At 35.7% G+C, this 21465-nt stretch overlaps 1 protein-coding gene and 1 long non-coding RNA gene across 4 annotated transcripts in view; one reads left to right on the top strand and one right to left on the bottom strand.

Moving 5' to 3' along the window:
• The window catches only part of LOC123865880 (tyrosine-protein phosphatase Lar-like), a 106568-nt gene that overhangs the window by 43514 nt on the left and 41589 nt on the right, over window positions 1-21465 (bottom strand). For all 3 annotated transcript variants that reach the window (XM_045907081.1, XM_045907082.1, XM_045907083.1), the window contains exon 2: window positions 10124-10362. In XM_045907081.1, coding sequence (XP_045763037.1) covers window positions 10124-10199 — 76 coding nt within the window. In that variant the 5' untranslated portion in view covers window positions 10200-10362. The remainder of the gene's footprint in view (window positions 1-10123; window positions 10363-21465) is intronic.
• LOC123865881 overlaps window positions 1-21465 on the top strand; it is a 64177-nt gene that overhangs the window by 13073 nt on the left and 29639 nt on the right. The window lies entirely within an intron of this gene.

Here is a 21465-nt window from a genome sequence, read left to right as displayed (position 1 = left end):
TTTATATCAAATAAATCTAATTACTTTACTTGTTCTTTCAACCGTACGCTGGCTCCTATACTACATGCATATTCCATTAAAGTTACGATTGTTGTGTGTGTATTGTAGTATTTATTTTATTTTAAGCCTCTATCGAGAATGGGTGCAGTGAGACTAATTAAAATGGCTTTAATGAAGTTTACACAGAGACAATCGTTTGAGAGAGCTCCAAAAGGAATGCTATTTAAAAGTCTAGAGAGCTTTATTCCAAACATAGATAGATCTTCGTGAAATACCGATACCGTGTTGTTAGGGGCAACTTCTACGTTAATCTAGAAGCTAGGATATTTGGTTGTGGATCATGAGGTTTCGAGTTCAAGTTCTGGATCAGGATTTAAAAAAATGCACTTTCCTTTCAATAATTCTCAGTGAAGTAATAGCCCGCGGTGGAGGTGGGAAGATGGCGGTGTTCACTCTGTGCCACAAAACACTAACTAAGCGTTGTCCTTGTCTGACTCGATTGGCTTCGCTCAGACCTCAGCTAGCGTTACCCACTAATTGTGTCCGGACAGGCAGGTGTCCCGGTAGTAGTAATAGGTAATTAAATCACTTCGATTGTATGAAGTATTGGGGTTGCCTTGGAAAGAACATAAAGTCGTTGGTCACTTTAATCACACTAACATTATAACGGCGAAAGTTGGTGTGTATGTTTATGCGTGTGTGTATGTGTCTATGTTTGTTACTCTGTCACGCAAGAACTACAGAACGGATTTGGCTGAAATTCAGAATGAATATTGATTATACCCTGGATACATAGACTACTTCTTATGTCGGAAAATCAAAGAGTTCCTACGGAATTTTGAAAAAACCTAAATCCACGCGGACGAAGTCGCGAGCGTCAGCTAGTAAATAATAATTACGACAATTCATAGAAATACGGTTTCCATCATAAAAAAATTTAACCAAGGGACGACATCTGATATTTGAGATTTATAAGCGAAGTTTAAAAGGTCAAATTCATACCCCAAATTATACAGGAACAAATTATTCAGAGCGCGTTCAAGTGTGATAACGTGGTTTGTTCGAATGTATTCGAAATGTTTTTTTTTTTGTTTTAAAGCCTTGTAACGTATAAGGACTTGATTTAAGTATAACATAATATATACCTTAAAAGTACTTGAATTTCTTTATTATTTATCAGTCCATTGATTTCTCAATAATTAATACCGGCGATAATATTTATAATATATGAAACATCGTTTTTAAGAATGTTTTGTATTCTATTTTTATTTGTCGCCGAACAATTTCTGTGGTTCTGGCTTTATAATATGAGCCTAGTCATACACAACTCTGAAACTTTAACTCCATCAGATGAACGCTACGCGAACACACAGGCAACAACAGACAATTATTTCTATATATACTACTCTATCTCCAATATTGATCTGTAACAAAAAATAAAATACCTATCTACATTCCCGAGACAGTAAAATATTTGTTCCTCATTTTGTTCACTGGTCAATTATTGTGTGTGTAGTTGTGAGTGTCACTTAAGATGGGCCACACCACAGCGACAAAAGTATTGTGGTCGTATGTGAATGACTCTCTACCAAAACATTCGAGTCCTTCGGTTACATAGTCAGGAAAGGTGCAACTAGCATAGAAAAGCTCGTTTGATATGGAAGATTGAATAAAAGAGGCAACGCGGACTTGCCCAAGACATTGGATGGACCAGGTGAAGGGATCACTCGACTCTGGCATCTACTGTGCTTACCACACGGCGGAGAACTGGCTTTGTTGGAAAATATTATAAAGTGGGTGTTATCAGAAAGGAGCCACGATTCTCAGTAATGAAGGAATGACGCAAGGCGTCAGGTGTGGTTGTGGCACGTGTTAAAGTACTCTTAGCCTCCATACACGTTCAGCTTAGCAGGATAATCGCTCAATCGCGTGAGTCACCGACCAAGTTTTTAGTGCGACCCCAATCACATTTATTGGTGAACACAACTGTTATGTTCCATAATAAACCTCTGTTTGTTACCCTAAAGCTTGAAACAAACGTAACGCACGAGAGCAACGTAACTATGGGAAATACACAGTAGTAAGGAGGGAATTTCACCCTCACAATTTTGGTGCATGGTGGTGTTGTTGTGCCGATCTTTTTTCCACGCACATTGTGGATCCACCTCCCTTGACGGCGTTCCCATTGGGTTTCAACATGGGGTCATTTCAAAATTCCTAAACAGCTGATAACGCATTCATGGTTTCTCTGGTGCCGCAAATGTTCATGGATAGCGGTAATCACTTAACATCAGATAACCTGCCTGTGTGAGATTTTGGGTTATAAAGAGGGCTTAAATAATGATAACCAATAAAAGTTATTATCTATCTTTTATTAACCCCCGACCCAAAAAGAGGGGTGTTATAAGTTTGACGTGTGTATCTGTGTATCTGTGTATCTGTGTATCTGTGTATCTGTCTGTGGCATCGTAGCGCCTAAACGAATGAACCGATTTTAATTTAGTTTTTTTTGTTTGAAAGGTGGCTTGATCGAGAGTGTTCTTAGCTATAATCTAAAAAAATTGGTTCAGCCTTTTAAGAGTTATCAGCTCTTTTCTAGTTTTCTTGTAGAAAAGAAGGTTAGATAACCGTTAGGTTCATAATATTATGTCAATAGACAAATATGTCAAGCTGTCAAGATGGACGTTGCCTAAATACATAATTATTTATTTGAAAATGATGTTTTGGAAAACTCAAATACTTTGGATCGTCGGGGGTGTTATAAATTTTTAATTTACACTTGTTTAAAATTGTAAGTAGCTATGATTTTGTCAGGTAAGGCGTTAATATCTTTAGGTAGGTACGTCGTTCATTCGTTTTATTGAGCCTATACAAAGTCTCCATGTCGGAAGTTTGTCCACACATACATTTAAAAAAAACATAGCTAGTTGATTTCCTACTGTCTTTAGTCTGCTCTAGAACTACCTGGTTCGCCAGGCTGATATATTATCTGAAAGTTGAGGGTGCCTCCATTACGAATATTCAAACCATTTTTGTTTACTTTGCGCCGCTATAAGGCAATTAATTTCATAGCATTAGAATTTTCACGGAACCGAAAGCGATTATTCTGAATTATTATTCCATAATTTGAAAAGTTTTTGTGAACATTTTGCGGTGGATTAAAGCGTGTTTAAGTTTTATTTTATGACCTGTTTTATTTTCATTGAATTTAAAAAGTCACTACCCATTGTATCATAAATGCAAAAGTGTATTTTGTTTGTTGCAAGTTTGTTGGTTTATTGCTTTGCTACTCAATCACGTCACAACGAAGAAAACAATATTCCAATTCCCGCTGGAAGAATTAACGGTGCGCGGCGTCTTAAGATTAATGAATATCAAATTTATTTAAGAAATCGCAATGGAGTATAGTTAGAAACCTGGAGAGTGACATAGAGTAATATATGACTTTCATCACGAAAAATCAAAGATCCCGAAAAAAAAAAGATTCACCGAATCATCATCATTCCTATGGGATTTTTAAGAACCATAATCCACGCGGACGAAGCCACAGACATCAGCTAGTTATTATCTTAAATTTATCTTTATCTTTATCTTTGTTCCATAATTTAAAAAGTTTTAGTGAGCATTTGCGATAGATTAAAAGGAGAATTATTTTTATGAACTGTTTTATTTTCATTGAATTTTAAAAGAGTTCATAGTTATTAAATGAATATTCCAACATCCGCTAGAAGAACTAACGGCGCGCGGCGTCTTAATCTTAATGAATATTCAGTTTATTCAAGAAATTTCTGCCGGCAAAAGCAAAATCAATATACCAAGATGGAATGAAATAAACCCCTTTCGATTCTTTTACTCGAGCGTTCAGATCTCTTTTAATTCTTCGAGTAGAGCTAAGGAACTGATCCGGGCGCTTACCGGGGCGAACGTGCCTCGCCTGTATGAGCGTGCCATCCCCCGGGATCGGTAATCCCGGATAGTTCGGCGTAATGGAGGGAATTTCACCGAAGGCACTTTGTAGGCGGCGCTTTATAAAACCTGCTGCGCTGGGATGTTGATTATTAAAGTTCCCAGATCGTGAGGTTGTTTTTGATTCCGGTTTGATTTACTGGATAGAGGCTGGCTTTTTTTCGAAGGTTCCGTTTGATGGAATTTTATAAGGAGCATTTATTGTTGCTTTAGTTAGTAGTTAGTTTACTTAGAATGGGGTGATAGTGGTTAAGACTTCCGCCGTCTATTCGGAAGGTCGGGGGTTCGATCCCAGGCACGTACCTCTAATTTTTCGGAGCTATGTACGTGCGTTTTAAGCAATTAAATATCAATTGCTTGCACGGTGAAGGAAAACATAGTAAGGAGACCTGTATGCCTGAGAGGTCTCCATAATGTTTTCAAAGGTGTGTGAAGTCTGCTTATCCGCACTTGGCCAGCGTGGTAGGCTTTAGCTAAACTCTTCTCATTCTAAGAGGAGACCCGTACTCAGTAGTGAGCCGGAGATGGGTTGATCATGATGATGATTATGAACCCTCTAATATAGATGTTATACGCGAAAATTTCTCCATGCCAACTCTTTGTTTGCATTTAATTTGCTCGGATAGGCCTTTGGAATCCAATTTGATATCGGAACAAAATTGGATTAGTTTTGTACAATGTGCTAGTTAAACTTGTGAAAGGAATGCAATAGAACCTCTGATATTCGGGTACGACCTACGGTAACTACGTTTCCAAGCAATTTGTAGTCCTCGCCTTTGTGACTGGGCAACTTTATGTGACCTTTTACAATTCTATTCCTTGAAAGCGTTTTGGGGCTCCTTACCCGAAGGGTTCCAACGGGACCTTTTTTTTCAAGTGCAAAGATAGCCCTGGCTGTGTCTGCGATGAAAGTGTCGATGAGTCGATCTTCCATCTACTCATCGATTGCCGATTGAATTCGGGAGGACTTGCACCAACAGATCAAAATAGAACTGTGCAGGGGCTCTTTTCCCGCCATAATGGAGAGCGCCGCAAGCCGAGACTTATTCCTGAGATTTTGTTCAAAAATAGCTGGAATAGTCATTAAAAGGAACAGAATCAGATAATGAAGGCGGAATTCCGCGTGGCTATTTTGATTCCGCGGGAACTCTTTCATTTTCCGAGATAAAAGCAGCATTTACGTGTTAAATCAGGGTATGATCCAGTCCATTCATTCATATCAACCAAATCCGCCCAGTAGTTTTTACGTCAAAGAATAACAAACATGCACACAAACTTTCGTCTTTATTATAATACTAGAGGATGCCCGCGGCTTCGCCCGCCTGGATTTCGGTTTTTTAAATCCCGCAGGAACTCTTTGATTTTCCGGGATAAAAAGTAGCCTATGTCCTTCCCCGGGATGTAGCCCATGTCTGTACCAAATTTCATCAAAATCGGTTCAGCGGTTGGGCCGTGAAAACGTAGCAGACAGACAGACAGACAGACACACTTTCGCATTTATAATATTAGTATATGTATAAATTCGATGCCACGGGCATTAAATCACAAATATCATAAAAATGAATAAAGAAAATAAGTAATGAAACAAAATTATAGTAATACTTGACGGTTATAAAATAACGTATTTCTAACACAAAACTAATCCACATTGACGTCAACATTGCGTGAGCAATCGAAATTCGGAAAAGCACTTTGGTTTTCGTTTTATAGTTTCACCATCGATTTGGTAACAAGTGCTTTATACATGAATATTTTTCGTTTACTCTTTGGTGAAGGGAAATTTTCGTGTCTGAAAATTTTATGCGGAGCTCAAAAATTTTCATTGCTTTTATTTACAAAAAATACCAAAAAGTTTGTATTTTCTCTTTTTACAGAAACTACCATGGGTATTATTATATTTTATGGTCAGCTTGAAATATTCAACGGGAATCGAATTTCCTGCCGCGTATCTACGTACGTTAACATACCTACCGCTACCTATCAATTAAAGTTATGTTTTCGGACCTGGATCCAAGTTGAGAAAAAAACAAGAAATAGACTACGTACGTAGAATCAATTTGAAGTGAGGAATTGACACCTACTTCAATTGATCGATAGAGTAAAACTCTCTAAAAGCATTGGCATTGACAGCTTAGTCAAGTTAGGGCTCATTTGTTTTCTTTCATAGTACTTTTCAAAAAATACAATGACAAAAAACTGATGATAGGGATGGAAGGTGGACCCTGAAACCCCCTGATGGCATATGGTAGGACTTACCTGCCCAATATATTATATTGTTTTTGCTTTATATTACTTTTACTACTACTAGCTTTTACTTAAAAAAATCTTTACTTTTTACCTGATTACATAATTATGAAGTAAATCATGCGGCGATAGCCTAGGGTCCTCCATAATGTTCTTGAAGGCATGGTACGTTTGCCAAACCGCACGGTCAGCGTGGTGGACGACGGCCTAAACTCTTCTCATGGGGGATGGGTTAGTCATATAGTCATGCTAGACTGGACCGAATTGCGGCCATCAGAGCGCGTAATACAAATGTAATCAATTAGGTAGGTACCACGGTCTATGCTATGGTATTAACTGAGACCTTAGGCCGGCTTAACAGGCAGCTCGAGTCATTGAGCGACAAGCTTGAAGCTGCCATTGATACTGTTGACTGCCCAGAGCAGTCGACATGCTCGATCGGTTTCATGTATGTATGCAAATAAAAGACTAGTTCACTATGCAGTCGCAGCTTGAAGCAGTCAATCCTGACTGCCTCAAGCTGCCCGTGGCCGGCCTCAGATGAAGCAAGTTGAATCGACTCGCCAGCAGCTCGCGTCACTATTTTATACCTACTTTGCATGAAGTAAATTAGTCTAGACTGCTATCACGATGTTAATTCAAGCGGCCATAGCATAAATTAAGCAAAACTCTGTGGAAAGTGTAAAACTATGCTAATGTAGAGGATTGGACTTGTGGCGGGTGGTAACGCGATTAACTGAGATGCATTGCTTGGCATACAGGCGGCAGAGCTTCATATTTATACACTTGTATTATAGTTTTAACACTAGCTTAAGAGGGGTCTCTCCGTCACTCGCTTCATGCAAACGTAGTTCCAATTTCATTTGAATATTAAGCAACCAAAGTCCATGAAATTTTGCAGACATATTCTAGAAACTAATATCTATGTTTGTGGTTTTCCAGATTTCTGTTAAAATATTCGGTTTCAAAGTTACGCGGTCTTAAAAATTTACATACAAATCTTTGAGCCCCTGTAATTTTAAAACTACATATTTTTAGAAAAATGAGTAATTAATTTTATCAGTTTAACCAAAAGACTAAAAGCAACCGCTCTTTTTGTATGTAGTTAATTAAATTACTTTAGCATGTTTTGCGGGATAAAATAAATATTGATATTATAAATTAACCTCAATCAAATATAATATTAAATAGTTTTTCATGTTAAAAGATAGATGAAATTCGGTCTGATTTATCATTTATTACAGCTACGATTTATAATTATTATTAGTATTTGATTTAGCACAGACTTTACATAAAGTTAAAACAAGACAGATTTATCATAATGTTGTAACTAGGTTCTGGTCTGTACATTGAATATCTACTTGTAGTTATTAGATCTCAATCTTCTTCAGATACACTTGTAAGTATGTAACAGAATGCCTTTGCTGGTACGTAAAGAGAGCTGTTTGTAAAGCCATATATCAATTTATTTGAACTTTCGATAACGAGTGGTGAATATGAGTGAATGAATGACCGAATGAATGGTTATATTTTTACTGTACACCAATGAAAAAATAAAATAAAATAAAAAAATGAATATCTACTTATAATTAGCCTTCAATCTTCTTCAGAAACACTAGTCTGCAACAGAATACCTCTGCTGATACATAAAGAATGCCTTCGTCTGTAATATTGTTTGTGTATAAAACCAATTAACTTCCCTATCAATTTGTTTGAACTTTCGATAACGAGTGCTGAATATCTACTTGTAATTATTAGACCTCAATCCTCTTCAGATATACTTGTCTGTAACAGAATGCCTTTGCTGGTACATAAATAGGGCCTTTGATTTCGAATAAGGAATAGCTTGGTCGGAACAAGATGGTAATTCTTTTGATCTCCCCGAGATTTCAATTGAAATCTTGACATTTGCTTTGTGGAGCGATCGCTAGCGGCGCTCGGCGGTTGCTTCGGTACTTTACTTGTAGGCTTTTTTTTTTTTTTTTTTGAAAATATTTTAATAATTAGCTTTTTTAAATCATCTAAGTATAATATAAAGTAAGAAACTAACTTAGCAAACTGTTACAGACAAGTGTAAGTATCTGACGAATTCATTAATGGCAAAATTATCCATACTAATATGTATTATAAAGAGGTAGAGTTTGTATGTTTGTTTGTAGGGGTAATCTGTGAAACTACTGAACCGATTTTGAAAATTCTTCTATCACTAGAAAGCTACATTCAACGGGAAGTATCCTATAGGTTTTCTTGACAGACACGACAGATGGACGGGCGGACAGATGGACAGACAGATAATGAAGTGATCCTATAAGGGTTCCATTTACCTTTTGAGGTACGGAACCCTAAAAATATTAAAGAACTATAATGAGTTTCTTTAATAAAACTCCAGTGTGAAAAAGCCCTAAAGTAACTTGGAGCTATATTATTATGTGGTAGCAAACTTTTTATTAATTAACTAATTAATATAATATTTAGACACGAAAGCAAAACTTAGTTACAAAGGTCGAAGAGATATAATTTTCATTAATGAATATTATAAGACATGAAACCCGTCTGCTCTCGTCTATGAAATTAATGTTTAAAATTTATAATTTAGTTAAGTTAGTTATTCTCTTAAAACAATATTTATATAACTTATTTCAAGTATAATATGAGCTACATTAATTTCTAAGATAACTTTGAGTCAACCTTGTTATAATATGCCCGGTCAAGTGCGAGTCGGATTCCCACACATGGTTCCTTACCATCGTACAAGATATAGCATATTATGTACTTTTTATTTGCATGGCCGCCATTTTGAAATTCGCCATTTTGGTTTTTTATTGTTATATCAGCAATATAAATATAGACTCTGATACAATTTAATATACTTGAAAGTTCAGTTACAGTAGTTAATTACTATTAAATTAAGTTTTCAACGTCAAAATTTTAATTGTGGAATAATATCCATCTGGCCAATTATTTTGTTTCGAAGTTTTTTATATTTCAACTGCTGTGGTTTCCACTGTATCCAAGTTCCGTTCAAACTATATCGTAAAACGGTCACGAAATGTTCAATGGTTTCATGCAATCCACAATAATTGGTCACTTTTGAAACATAGCGTATACAAATAAAAAGAAGGAACGATTTCAAAGCACGTATACTACACGTATTTTGAAGTCAGCTGGGGCCGAATTTAAAAACCAATAACGATCAAACGACTGAAAATACCTACGTGGACAAACTTTATTTTGTTTTGTAGTGGCAATCGGTAGTTTTAGAAATTGGTTTAATTTGCGTAAGTGTGAGTTATCCATACTAATATTATAAATGCGAAAGTGTGTCTGTCTGTCTGTCTATCTGTCTGTCTCTCTGTCTGTTTGCTACCTTTTCAGGGCCCAACAGTTTAACCGATTCTGACGAAATTTGGTATAGAGTTAGCTTATATCCCGGGGATGGACATAGGCTACTTTTTATCCCGGAAAATCAAAGAGTTCCCACGGGATTCCTAAAGATCCATCCTCTTAACCGATTTGTATGAAAGGTACCGAGGTAGCTTGCGTCCCTGTTATTAACATAGGCTTTTTATTCCGGAAAATCAAATAGTTCCCTTGGATCTTTAAAAACCTAAATCCACGCGGACGAAGTCGCGGGCATCCTCTAGTTCCAAATATAGGACTGGAAATGTGTGGTACCAAAATCTAGCTATCAAATAATTTATATTATTAAAAATCTTTTGCCCCATAGACTCATTCCGGACACACTCTATCAAAATATGGAAGACATCCTCCACCACATCGCATTGTGAACATTTTGGTGAGGAAGCTTTACCCATTAGAAAGTAAGGTATAAAAACATCAAAGGTATAAAAACGTCAAATGCAGGACCTATTTCGTCGGACAAGAGGTAAAAAACACAAACGATTTCACTCACCATATTCGGGGCACGTAATGCAAAACGCCACAGCCAGGAAAAAGCCGATCACCTCACCGACACCCTTGCTGGCCATGTTTTTTCTTTTAACCCACGCTCGCTTGTACCGACATTTTTTTTTCTATTCGCCCGCAAATCACTCGAGTCGGTTTTTCGTTCCCATCGTCTCTATTTTGGCGGTTGAGCCCTTTAAGAACATTGTTCTTAAATTTTTGTGTGGTAGCGCCCTGAGGTTACATCTGAAACAAGATAGAAAATTACTTGAATAAATTATATACTACTGTTACAACTGTTTTTGAAAACTTTTAAATTATTTATTAACGTTAAACGTAAAATTAAAACGTAACTTTTATATTATTTACTAGGTACGTAGCTACGTACCTAGTAAATAATATAAAAGTTACGTAACTAAAACGTAAACGTAACTTTTATATTATTTACTAGGTACGTAGCTACGTACCTAGTAAATAATATAAAAGTTACGTTTACGTTTTAGTTACGTAACTTTTATATTATTTACTAGGTACGTATTATGGAAGAAATAACGTAAACGAGTTTTAGTGATCATATTAATATAATATGCCTTTGTCTACTTTTTGAAGAAATTGGTCCGTGATATCATTGTCCTAATAAGAAAATAATATCAAAAAAAGTCTCTGTAGACAAAATTGAACCCTCGTTAAGAAAAGGCCAGTGACTTTTTTCAATACTGTTTGGTAGGTACATACTGGCATATATATTTTTTTATAATATCTAGACCCATAACTCATTTTTCAACCCCTTACTTTTTATTGAAAATATTTTCGTTTGAACTAGACTTCGATAAATATTGCTGATATTTCTTTAAATTATTTATTGCTTGATGAGCCCGCAAGCCCACGTGGAATAAGATTTTGTAAATATCTAGTGGGAGTTCTAATTTTTCGGGATAAAAAGTAGCCTGTTCCGTTTCCGGGATGGAAGCTTTCTCTGTATAATTTTGTCAAAATAGTTTAAGCGGATGGGCTGCAAAAAGGTAACAGACAGACATACATACAGATAAAAAGATGGACACATCACTATAGCATTTTGTATGTACCTAAGTATGGAAGTATAGAAATGTTATTCAGTAAATATTACACATCATTATTTTAGAATACAACAAAAACATTTCAAGAGTAGGTAATATGGTGTTAATAAATAAGTGCCACGGCATATCCCGGAAGGGTTCTCGACAATTTATGAACAATCATTTATCTCAGCAAGAAAAAACTGTCCAAACGCGCAAAACGATTTCCAAAACCCAAAATAATATATCGTGGAAAAAACCCATCGCATCTAAAAGTTATATCCGTCCAATTTGATAACAGAAACGTTACTGTAATGATGAGCAATTCTCAGAACCGTGCGATATAAATGGGAAAAATATAGGCCCTAATATCGTTTGATATATGACGAGGGGAGACAAGGACAAAGTGTAAACTGAATTTTTATATGAACTTGCCTTAATATGATGAAAACGGTAAAATTGGTCGTCTCTTTTAAGTCTTAGCGCGAGTTCACACGTATAACGTACCTGTTGTCAGCCACCAAGCGATTACGCAGTAAACTATACTCTCAGTATAAGATTTTACTTCTCACCAACGATGATAGATTTTGAGAGTCGAAACTACTATATTACATTAGTTAAAATAGAATGGTCCTTAATCGCCTTGTTTTAATGCTCAAGTTTATGATTTACAGCTAGCGCTCCAAGCGGAAATGTTGCGAAATTAAAATCAATGGTACTTACTGATTTTTTGGCGTTAAAAGTCATCAGGTGAAATAAAATGGATTTTACTTTGCGTTTATTTGCTTCGACTCTCTAATACTATCAAAAATCTTATACTGAGCGTATCTACTGCTGTTCCATATACTTATATTCAATTGTTCATACCATTACATTATGACCCTATGCGTAAGACGCTAACCCTCAGTGGCTGATATTTTTTATACTAAGCCACAACGCATTGCGGATGCAGATTGGCTACGTAGCGTATTGTCCACATAGTGTGAACCATCTCTTTGCCTGATGAACGCAGAAACGAAAATACAGCCTAATATAATTGTATCCGGGCTACCCTACATTAAAGTAAGAGTGAAAATAGTTTTTTTTAATATCTTCAACCAGGACACTTAAAGAAGAGCAATCCAAACCCGTAGTAGATTCAATCTACGACTAAAAGTATTTGTAAAAGATTTTCGAATGAAAATCTTTCTGAGTAAAGTTAGCCAAGTAAAGGCAGGTAGGTAATAGGTAGGTTAAAAGGTATTTTAACTAACATTCTGGTAGAGAGTAGTTTTCTGTATTTTTAAAGAAATTAATTCTACATAATCCCAGCGTACGTTATAAAGCATAATCCAGTAAACCTGGGAAATACATCGCAGAAAAAAGAAGAGAGAAACTCCCAACAAAACTCCATAAAGCGTGATTTGCGTGAGCCAAAAGCACTTTTAAAAATGCACGAAGCAAAGATTAGCGAGCGAAATTTTATGAGCAATATCTGCGTAAGTAAATTTTTCTCTTACAAATTACGCTGCATATCCATAGGAGGCTCAGAGAAAATTTAATATTTTCAAAGTGTTCATAAACCGAAATAAGTTGAAATAACGACGTCGGCGCTCCATTTTATTATGTAAACACTCTCCTAAGAGAATGTAAGACTTTGTGAACGAGCGAGTGTTATATGTGTACCTTGTTACTATGAACCCTGTAGTCTACCTATTTAGAACATAAGCTTCTTGGTAGTTATATTTTATATAGAGGTAACAGTAATTTTCTAGTTGCAACCATTTCATCATTATTTTTCATCGGCGGCCATCTAATGAGCACAGGTCCACCTCTCGGAATGAGAAAAATTTTGGACCATATTTGGCCACGCTTGGCCAAGTGTGTTTCCTTCGCCGTTAAAACAAATGATACAATTTTAATATTCTGTTAGTTTCCCATATATAAATTCCAGCACTACTCATACATGTACATAATATGCCTATAAATAAACACAAAAACTAAGGTCAATGTAAGAAACTGGAGAGGTTTAAAACAAGTTGGGCATATATACCGACAAAACCAGAAGAAAGTAAGTAGTAAATGGCAATTGTAACATGTTTACAATTAGGATTTAACAACATATGCCAATCCGCACTTGGCAAGCGTGATGGACAATAAATAGCCCGAACCATTCTCATTCTAAAAGACTTGGTCAGTTATAGTTTGCCGGTGATAGATTGAGAATTGATGATGATGATGATTTATAGGTTATATAATATTAGTCCTAAATGAATGATATATTTAAATAACCGAGTAAAGGAAAAAAGTTTTAATTATCAATCGAATAACATATACATACACGTTTAACACAAGTTTGTTATCCAACAGAACCACTATCCTACACTTTTCCAAAGCTAAATTATTTGTAGAACAACCAACTGGAAGTGACCTGAAAAGGACATGTAGTATACAAAGGCGTCCGAGGCGGAATGTATTGTATTCAGGCTCTTTATGTTCGCCGCAAGTGTCACTTCTGTTTACCGGTACATAGGTACCTACTATTCTTTGTCGTGTCACCCACTTAATACAGTTTCTTGTGTCGTTTGTACAGCTTTTCTAATGAAATGTTTTATTCACCTGCGGAGGTACATTCATTGTGTGAGAGTATTTGTTCTGTTCCGAGGAATTTCAGGCTGATTCTTCAGCAATGCTGTTTACCCTCTCCGGCTCTCCCGAAAATTTTGAGCACATATTTTTTTATACTCTTTGACGACGACGTCTTTGAAGGGAGGTTGTTACGTAACACAAACAGTGTGGTAAGGAGAATTGTATCAAAAAATGCAGAAAAGTACAATGGAAAATATCTACCTAACATATTATCTACATAATTGTATTAAATAATATACGTTCATACAGAAATAGTGATGCCCTCAGTGATGAATTTTGGCCATGGGGCTAATCAACATAAAGATTAGCTATCTGCGCGGGAAATACGTGCACAAGATAAGTGTGTGCGCAGGGACAGGCACTCTCTACTGTCAAAGCCCGATAGGACGGAAATCCGACACGACCGGAGAGATCAGGTGCAACTCCGACGGCTTTATTTCTTCGAGGCTCGGGGGTGAAACACCGCCAACTTGCTAACTACGGACTAGTATCTACTAAGAATTTCTTAACGAAAAAAATCCAATACCTAACTATTTTTTGATCCGACGCGGACATCAAACCCAGGGTCTGGTCGTTACCTGCTAACCTCTAAGCCAATGCGGCAGTTACATACAAAAATACTACTTAATTAAAAAACAATTATGAGTTATTATTAATTAACACACAGATCAGATTATTAAATTAAAATAAAAAGGTAATATTACTATATTCGAAATAATAAACAATAAGCTACGAATTTTAATAAAATTATTATTATGTGGCGCTCGAAAACCGATAATTTTGACAAAGAGCTTAAATAAAACATTAAAATAACCCACAAAATTATTTATGGACAAAACAAAAGGAAATATGACATTTCATTCCGAAAAATTGAATTCGTAATATAATAGTATACAATGAGTATACATAAATCATTGACAAATTAAAAATGTATTATTATTACGATACTTGAATTATTAAACTACAAGCTTAATAAAATAATTCACAAAATAATTTACTTATAGACAAAACAAAATGAAATATGATATTTCATTCCGAAAAATTAAATTCGTACACATATTGAAATGAATGTAAATACATTTCACGATTTTCACCTAGCAGCTATAAGCCTATTCAAGCTCGCTCCCAATTTAAATGTAATCTTAATGAAGTAATCAAAATTATTCCGATGAAAAAGGGGATAAGAGGAGAGATTGTGATTACTCAAAGCGACAGCAACCTATCTGTTCTTTCTTTTCTACAGCCTTTCAAGCTTTTTCCAATTTGTCTCAGATGTTAATACGGAGGAAATAAGATTTATTTCAATTTTGGGTCGTCGATTTGCTCTGCGTTAAACTTGAGATGAGAAAATGCCTCTTCGATGTGGATGTTGTGGTTAGACTCGTTATGGAGGCAAGGTTATAGGTAACTTCACTTTTGCGGGGCTGCAATCGCTTGTATATTATTGCATATATACGTAATTGTAAATTGAACAGTTGTAAAGAGCAACCGCCGAGTTTCTTGCTGGTTCTTCTCGGTAGGAACGGCATTGTAAACCAGTGGTAAATTATTTTGACGATTCAAAAGCACTTGTAAAAGTTTATTTGAATAAAAATCTATTCATTCTATTCTATTCGGTACATTTTTCTTCTTAAATCTTTTTCTGCCTACCTGCAAGTTCTCGGCCTAGATTGAACTATTCTTATTTGACTCATGTTTGACTGTTCAACCTTTTAAAATGATTGCTTATCATTTGAATATAGTTCCTTTGTTTCCTTTATTACTTTTAAGCTTATAGCGCAACGGTCAAAGAGAACAGAAATCCGTTAGGTCAACGGTTCTACGAGTGGACTGCACACTTGTAGTAATCTAATAGGTACTCCTAGTACAGGTTTTCCGCTTACTTCGAGGGAAAAGTTAAATACAAATCCTGTTTGCCAAGTCTAATATTTAAAAATCTCGCTTATTTTTCCCGCACATCATAAATCCAACTCTGAGAATAAATAAATAAGGCCATACAAATAAATTCAAGATCACCAACATCCTTAATATAACTGCCTCCGTTCTTCGTCCCGGACTCATATAAACACGCCGTAAAAGCAAGTTTCATACTGAACATAAAAACGTTTTATGGTGGGAGAATGTTGTTTTCGAAATAGACATATATGAGAGCGTTGTATCCTGGGGGAACCTGATAAGTTAGTTTAAAATTAAATGAGAATTTTAACGAATCTATCGACGTAGCGTTATCAAGAGACGAGAAACATTTTATCTGTGTAACTAATCTAGAGTCTCAATTACTTTTAAGTGTCGACCAGAATCCTATCGAAAGATTACGGAACAGTTAGGGTTTAGAAAAATCTTTGGAAAAGTAGGTACGAAACTACAACTACAGACGGTTCACTATGACTTGTCCCCTTCTGTCATGTTGGCACCATTGCTTTTTCCTTAGAATTTTTGCTTTATTCTTAAGAACCTAAGGTTTATTATTGTTTGATTTGCAATTGTGTCAACATGATGTTAAGGGATAAGTTAAAGTGAACTGTCTATATCCACACACACTGAAACCATAAACTGGAACTATACCTACAACTCTATTTATTATTGACTAGCCGATGCCCGCGACTTCGCCCGCGTGGATTTAGGTTTTTTGAAATCCCGTGGGAACTCTTTGATTTTCCGGGATAAAAAGTAGCCTATGTGCTAATCCAGGATATTATCTATCTCCATTCCAAATTTCAGCCAAATCCGTCCAGTAGTTTTTGCGTGAAGGAGTAACAAACATACACACACACACACACACACACACACACACACATACTAACTTTCGCCTTTATAATATTAGTGTGATAATTAGATCAACTATGAAAAGGCTTAAAGTATCACACTTCACACTTCACATCACATCACACTAATCAGACTAATCGCACTAATCACACTATCACACTAATACTATAAAGGCGAAAGTTTGTGTGTATGTTTGTTATTCCTTCACGCAAAAACTACTGAATGGATTTGGTTGAAATTTGGAATGGAGATAGATAATATACTGGATTAGCACATAGGTTACTTTTCATCCCGGAAAATCAAAGAGTTCCCACGGGATTTCGATAAACCTAAATCCAAGCGGACGAAGTCGCAGGCGTTAGCTAGTTTGGCTATAAAAATAAGAGTTCAATTTTATATTGTAACAAATATAGGTAAGTAGTGACTGTTGTATTTTAGTTTCATTGTAAAAATGTAAAATCGTGTAGGAAACAATTCGTTGAACCTTTGAAAGTACTAATTCAGAAAATCATTCCGTCTGGACGCTGCATAAATTTCTTTAAACATGTTAAATAACGCCATTAGTATGCTTAATGCGCTATTGTGAACTACTTCGGGAAATATCGCTAAGTACAGTGTAACTATGTAAATTCTAATTCAAATTCTGCATAGTTTCTAAGCGTATTTTCCTGAAACTATCCCTGACGACAAATCGCACTTGCAATAAACAAGTAGGTATCTAAAAGCTATCCAGACCTGTCCAGGCTTTGCTCGCATGGAATCTTTGAAAACTAGAGATGGAATATTTCACAGGTAGCATAATATGAAAAATCATGCTCCCACTAATATGACCACAACGCTTGCCACTGCGCCCGGGGAGGCTGTCAGACTACACGGGCTCCCAGAATTACACACAAATCTTTCAGCCAATGAAATTTTTTTTTCTCTCTCTCGTCTGGCTTTACATAGATTAGCCAATGTCTAGTTTGTAGTTATTTACAAGTTAGGGAAACTATACGAGTATGGACCTCGTCTGTGCCGGCGCTCGCCGACACACGCGCGGCCACCTCTTTAGACGCTTCCCAGTCAGTTCCACCACCAAAAACACAAAACCCGGCCACTTCTAACAAAAAATAACACTCCAAAAAGGCAGAACACGCACGCCAGCAAACACCAACAAGACGAAGTCCCAATGTAACTTTGAAACTACAGATTTTACGAAAATCTGACAAACTACAGACATAAAATTTTATTTCTGAAAATTTTATTTCTGAAACGTATCCAGAAAACTTCATTGAGCTTCATTGATTAGTATTTAAATGAGAGCCTAACTCCGTTTGTATGGCAAGCGCGCTAAGGTTACTTCTCTTAAGCACGTTCATTTTTACCCGACTGCGGCAAAGGGAAGGGTTATGATTTTAGCAGTCTATGTATGTATGTATGTGGATATGTATGTTTTTTTTATCAAGATTCTTTACTAAGTATATCAATTTCAATTGTTTGTCAAAGTAAAGTTATATTAAGTTGATAGAAAAAAGAAGCTGCGCCTAAGCGCCACTCCATTCCACCTGTGGGCCTCGCGCTTTAGCAGTCGCTGTCATCTCATAAAGTAAAGTCACGTTTCTCTCCCAAGTATTATAATTTAAATAGACAGTTGAGACTTACAGAACTCATTTGCATTGTAACACAGTAACTTTGGCTGATGTAAAAACTTTACGATCTCAAGCGACTCCGTGAATTTATGGCATATAATATCTTAGAGTTAAATGCATTTATGTAAACTCTCGCGTTTGTATGCGACTGATATAAGATTTTGAAGTTAGAGTAAAGTGGAAGCAACATAGTGTTAGCTCAATTTAGCATACAGATGGGGTATGGGCCTACCCCATCTACTTCTAAACTATACTTTTTAATTCGATGATCGGAAGTTTTATCCCGGGACGCACCTCAACATTTCGGAGTTATATTAGTTTTCGATTCTTGTCAAAATTGCCACTTGAAAATAATAATTGATCAAAGACAAACACGATTTGTTCAAGACACTGAATCACAACAAACACTTACAGAATTTCCATTCATTTACTCAACTTTAGTTTTTTTACCTATCCAGTTCGATAAAGCTATTTCATATTTAATTTGAGACTAGCTGACGCTCGCGACTTCGTCCGCGTGGATTTAGGTTTTTCGAAATCCCGTGGGAACTCTTTGGTTTTCCGGGATAAAAAGTAGCTTATGTGCTAATACAGGATATTATCTATCTCCATTCCGAATTTCAGCCAAATCCGTCCAGTAGTTTTTGCGTGAAGAAATAACAAACACACACACACACATACATACAAACTTTCGCCTTTATAATTAGTGTGATAAATATTAGGTATTGCAAGCAAATGACGTGAAGATAATACAGATAAGATGGGCAACAAAACCCTAACGTATGGGTTCAGAGGCAAAATACCTATGTCACGTCGTTTACTTTTCGAAACGGAAAGCCAATTCCTTTTCACGTCTTGATGCGAACAAGCATAGAATATCAAATAAACTCTAGGATTTCAAAAATTCGATTCCAACGCCCATTGATATTCAGAATGCGGGTACGAGACTTTTTATTTAAATAGATATATCATAATATGTAGTTGTAACAAGTCTAGGGTACAGCTTCATTGCTTGTTTTTATTTTTTAACCCCCGACCCAAAAAGAGGGGTGTTATAAGTTTGACGTGTGTATCTATCGTAGCGCCTAAACGAATGAACCGATTTTAATGTACTTTTTTTTGTTTGAAAGGTGGCTTGATCGAGAGTGTTCTTAGCTATAATCCAAAAAAATTGGTTCAGCCGTTTAAGAGTTATCAGCTCTTTTCTAGTTTTCTTGTAGAAAAGAAGGTTAGATAACCGTTAGGTTTATAATATTATGTCAATAGACAAATGTCAAGCTGTCAAGATGGACGTTGCCTAAATACATAATTATTTATTTGAAAATGATGTTTTGGAAAACTCAGATACTTTGGATCGTAGGCGCGGAATAGTCCAATCGGTCTTTTCTAGTTACTGTAACCTTCACTTGTCGGGGGTGTTATAAATTTTTAATTTACACTTGTATCTACCCAAATACCATTAGTACCTCTAATACCTCTAATATTGCATTCTCAAAAAAAAACTTTCAAGTCGGAAGTTGTCTGTTGCTGTACGGTGTTCTTTTTCTGGTAATAATCAATACTTGCTATATATGTAAATAATAAATAATTAATCTATTGCCTTCATAATAATAAGTATACTGCATAGCTAAGTTCTTCCTACGTCACCAAGTAGGTTCCTAATAAAATTTCTTTTCAAAAGATCAACATAAAGTAATCGCGTTACTTACAAACTTTATAACTGAAAATCACTTATCATGGTCGTTGAGACATAAATTTAAAAAAAATCAAGAATACTTTTAAGAATATTTTATTTCACAACATTACGCTCGGAAAAATGGGTTGCTAATCCAGCAAAATGTTAAAAAAGCTAAGTAAGTTAAATAATATAACAAACTAGCTGACGCCCTCGACTTCGTCCGCGTGGATTTAGGTTTTTCGAAATCCCGTGGGAACTCTTTGTTTTCCGGGATAAAAAGTAGCCTATGTGCTAATCCAGGATATTATCTATCTCCATTCCGAATTTCAGTCAAATCCGTCCAGTAGTTTTTGCGTGAAGGAGTAACACACACACACACACACACACACACACACACACACACACACACACACACACACACACACACACACACACACACACACACACACACAAACTTTCGCTTTTATAATATTAGTGTGATTATGATAAAATGCACAAATATTGCAACAGATTTTTTACGTGTGGAAGGAAAATGTATGAAAAAGGACTAGCACCATTTGTTTGAAGGAGAAATTCAGGTCATAAAGCCATTAGAAACAATATTTTATCTCAAAACTTTCATATTACGCTCGTAAACATGGGTTTCTTTCCCACCTCAGCAAAATTGCAACAAACCTAACTTAAGTATAATATATAACAAATAATAACTTTTTAATATTACTTTATAACAAAAATAGATGTTTTTTACCTGCTTAAGGAAAATTTAATGAAAAAGGACTAGCACCTATTATTATAGCAGAAATTCTCTTTAGGTGGTTGAATCATTAGAGTATTTTCAAGAAAAGCCATATTTTATTTCACAACTTTTATATTACGCTCGTAGAAATAGGTTTCCCACTTCAGCACAAAACATAGCAAACCTCAGTGAGTTAAAAATAACAAATGATGATAAGAAGCACTTATATCGCTTCATCATCATAATAGAGGAGAAATTTTTAACGTATAAAAGAAGAAAAGAATAATAACTTAAAATTTAAAAAAAACCCCGACACAAAAACCTGTATAAGAAAACTAGAAAAGAGCTGATAACTTTTAAACGGCAGAACCGATTTTCTTCGATTATAGCTAAGAACACTCTCGATCAAGCCATCTTTCAAACAAAACAAACTAAATTAAAATCGGTTCATTCGTTTAGGAGCTACGATGCCACAGACAGATACACAGATACATACACACGTCAATCTTATAACACCCCTCTTTTGTGGCGGGGTTAAAAAAGGATTTGTAAACGTCTAAAATGGCTACTTTGGGTCATTGAGCTATCGGAGTTTGCTCAAGAAAACAATATTTTATATCAGTACGCTTGTAGAAATTGATTCTCCACTGTAGCACAAATATAGCAACCCTAACTAATTTAAATATTATAAATGAGGATTAAATTATGCTAATCTGCTAGAGGAATTTTTTAACGTGTGAAAAGAAGAATTAAGTAAAACAAGTGTAAATTAAAAATTTATAACACCCCCGACAAGTGAAAGTAACAGTAATTAGAAAAGAGCTGATAACTTTTAAACGACTGAACCGATTTTCT

The sequence above is a fragment of the Maniola jurtina genome, chromosome 6 (assembly GCF_905333055.1).
Source record: "Maniola jurtina chromosome 6, ilManJurt1.1, whole genome shotgun sequence".
Lineage (NCBI taxonomy): Eukaryota > Metazoa > Arthropoda > Insecta > Lepidoptera > Nymphalidae > Maniola > Maniola jurtina.
The sequence above is the reverse complement of the archived record's forward strand: the minus strand, read 5'-3'. Positions and strand labels throughout refer to the sequence as shown.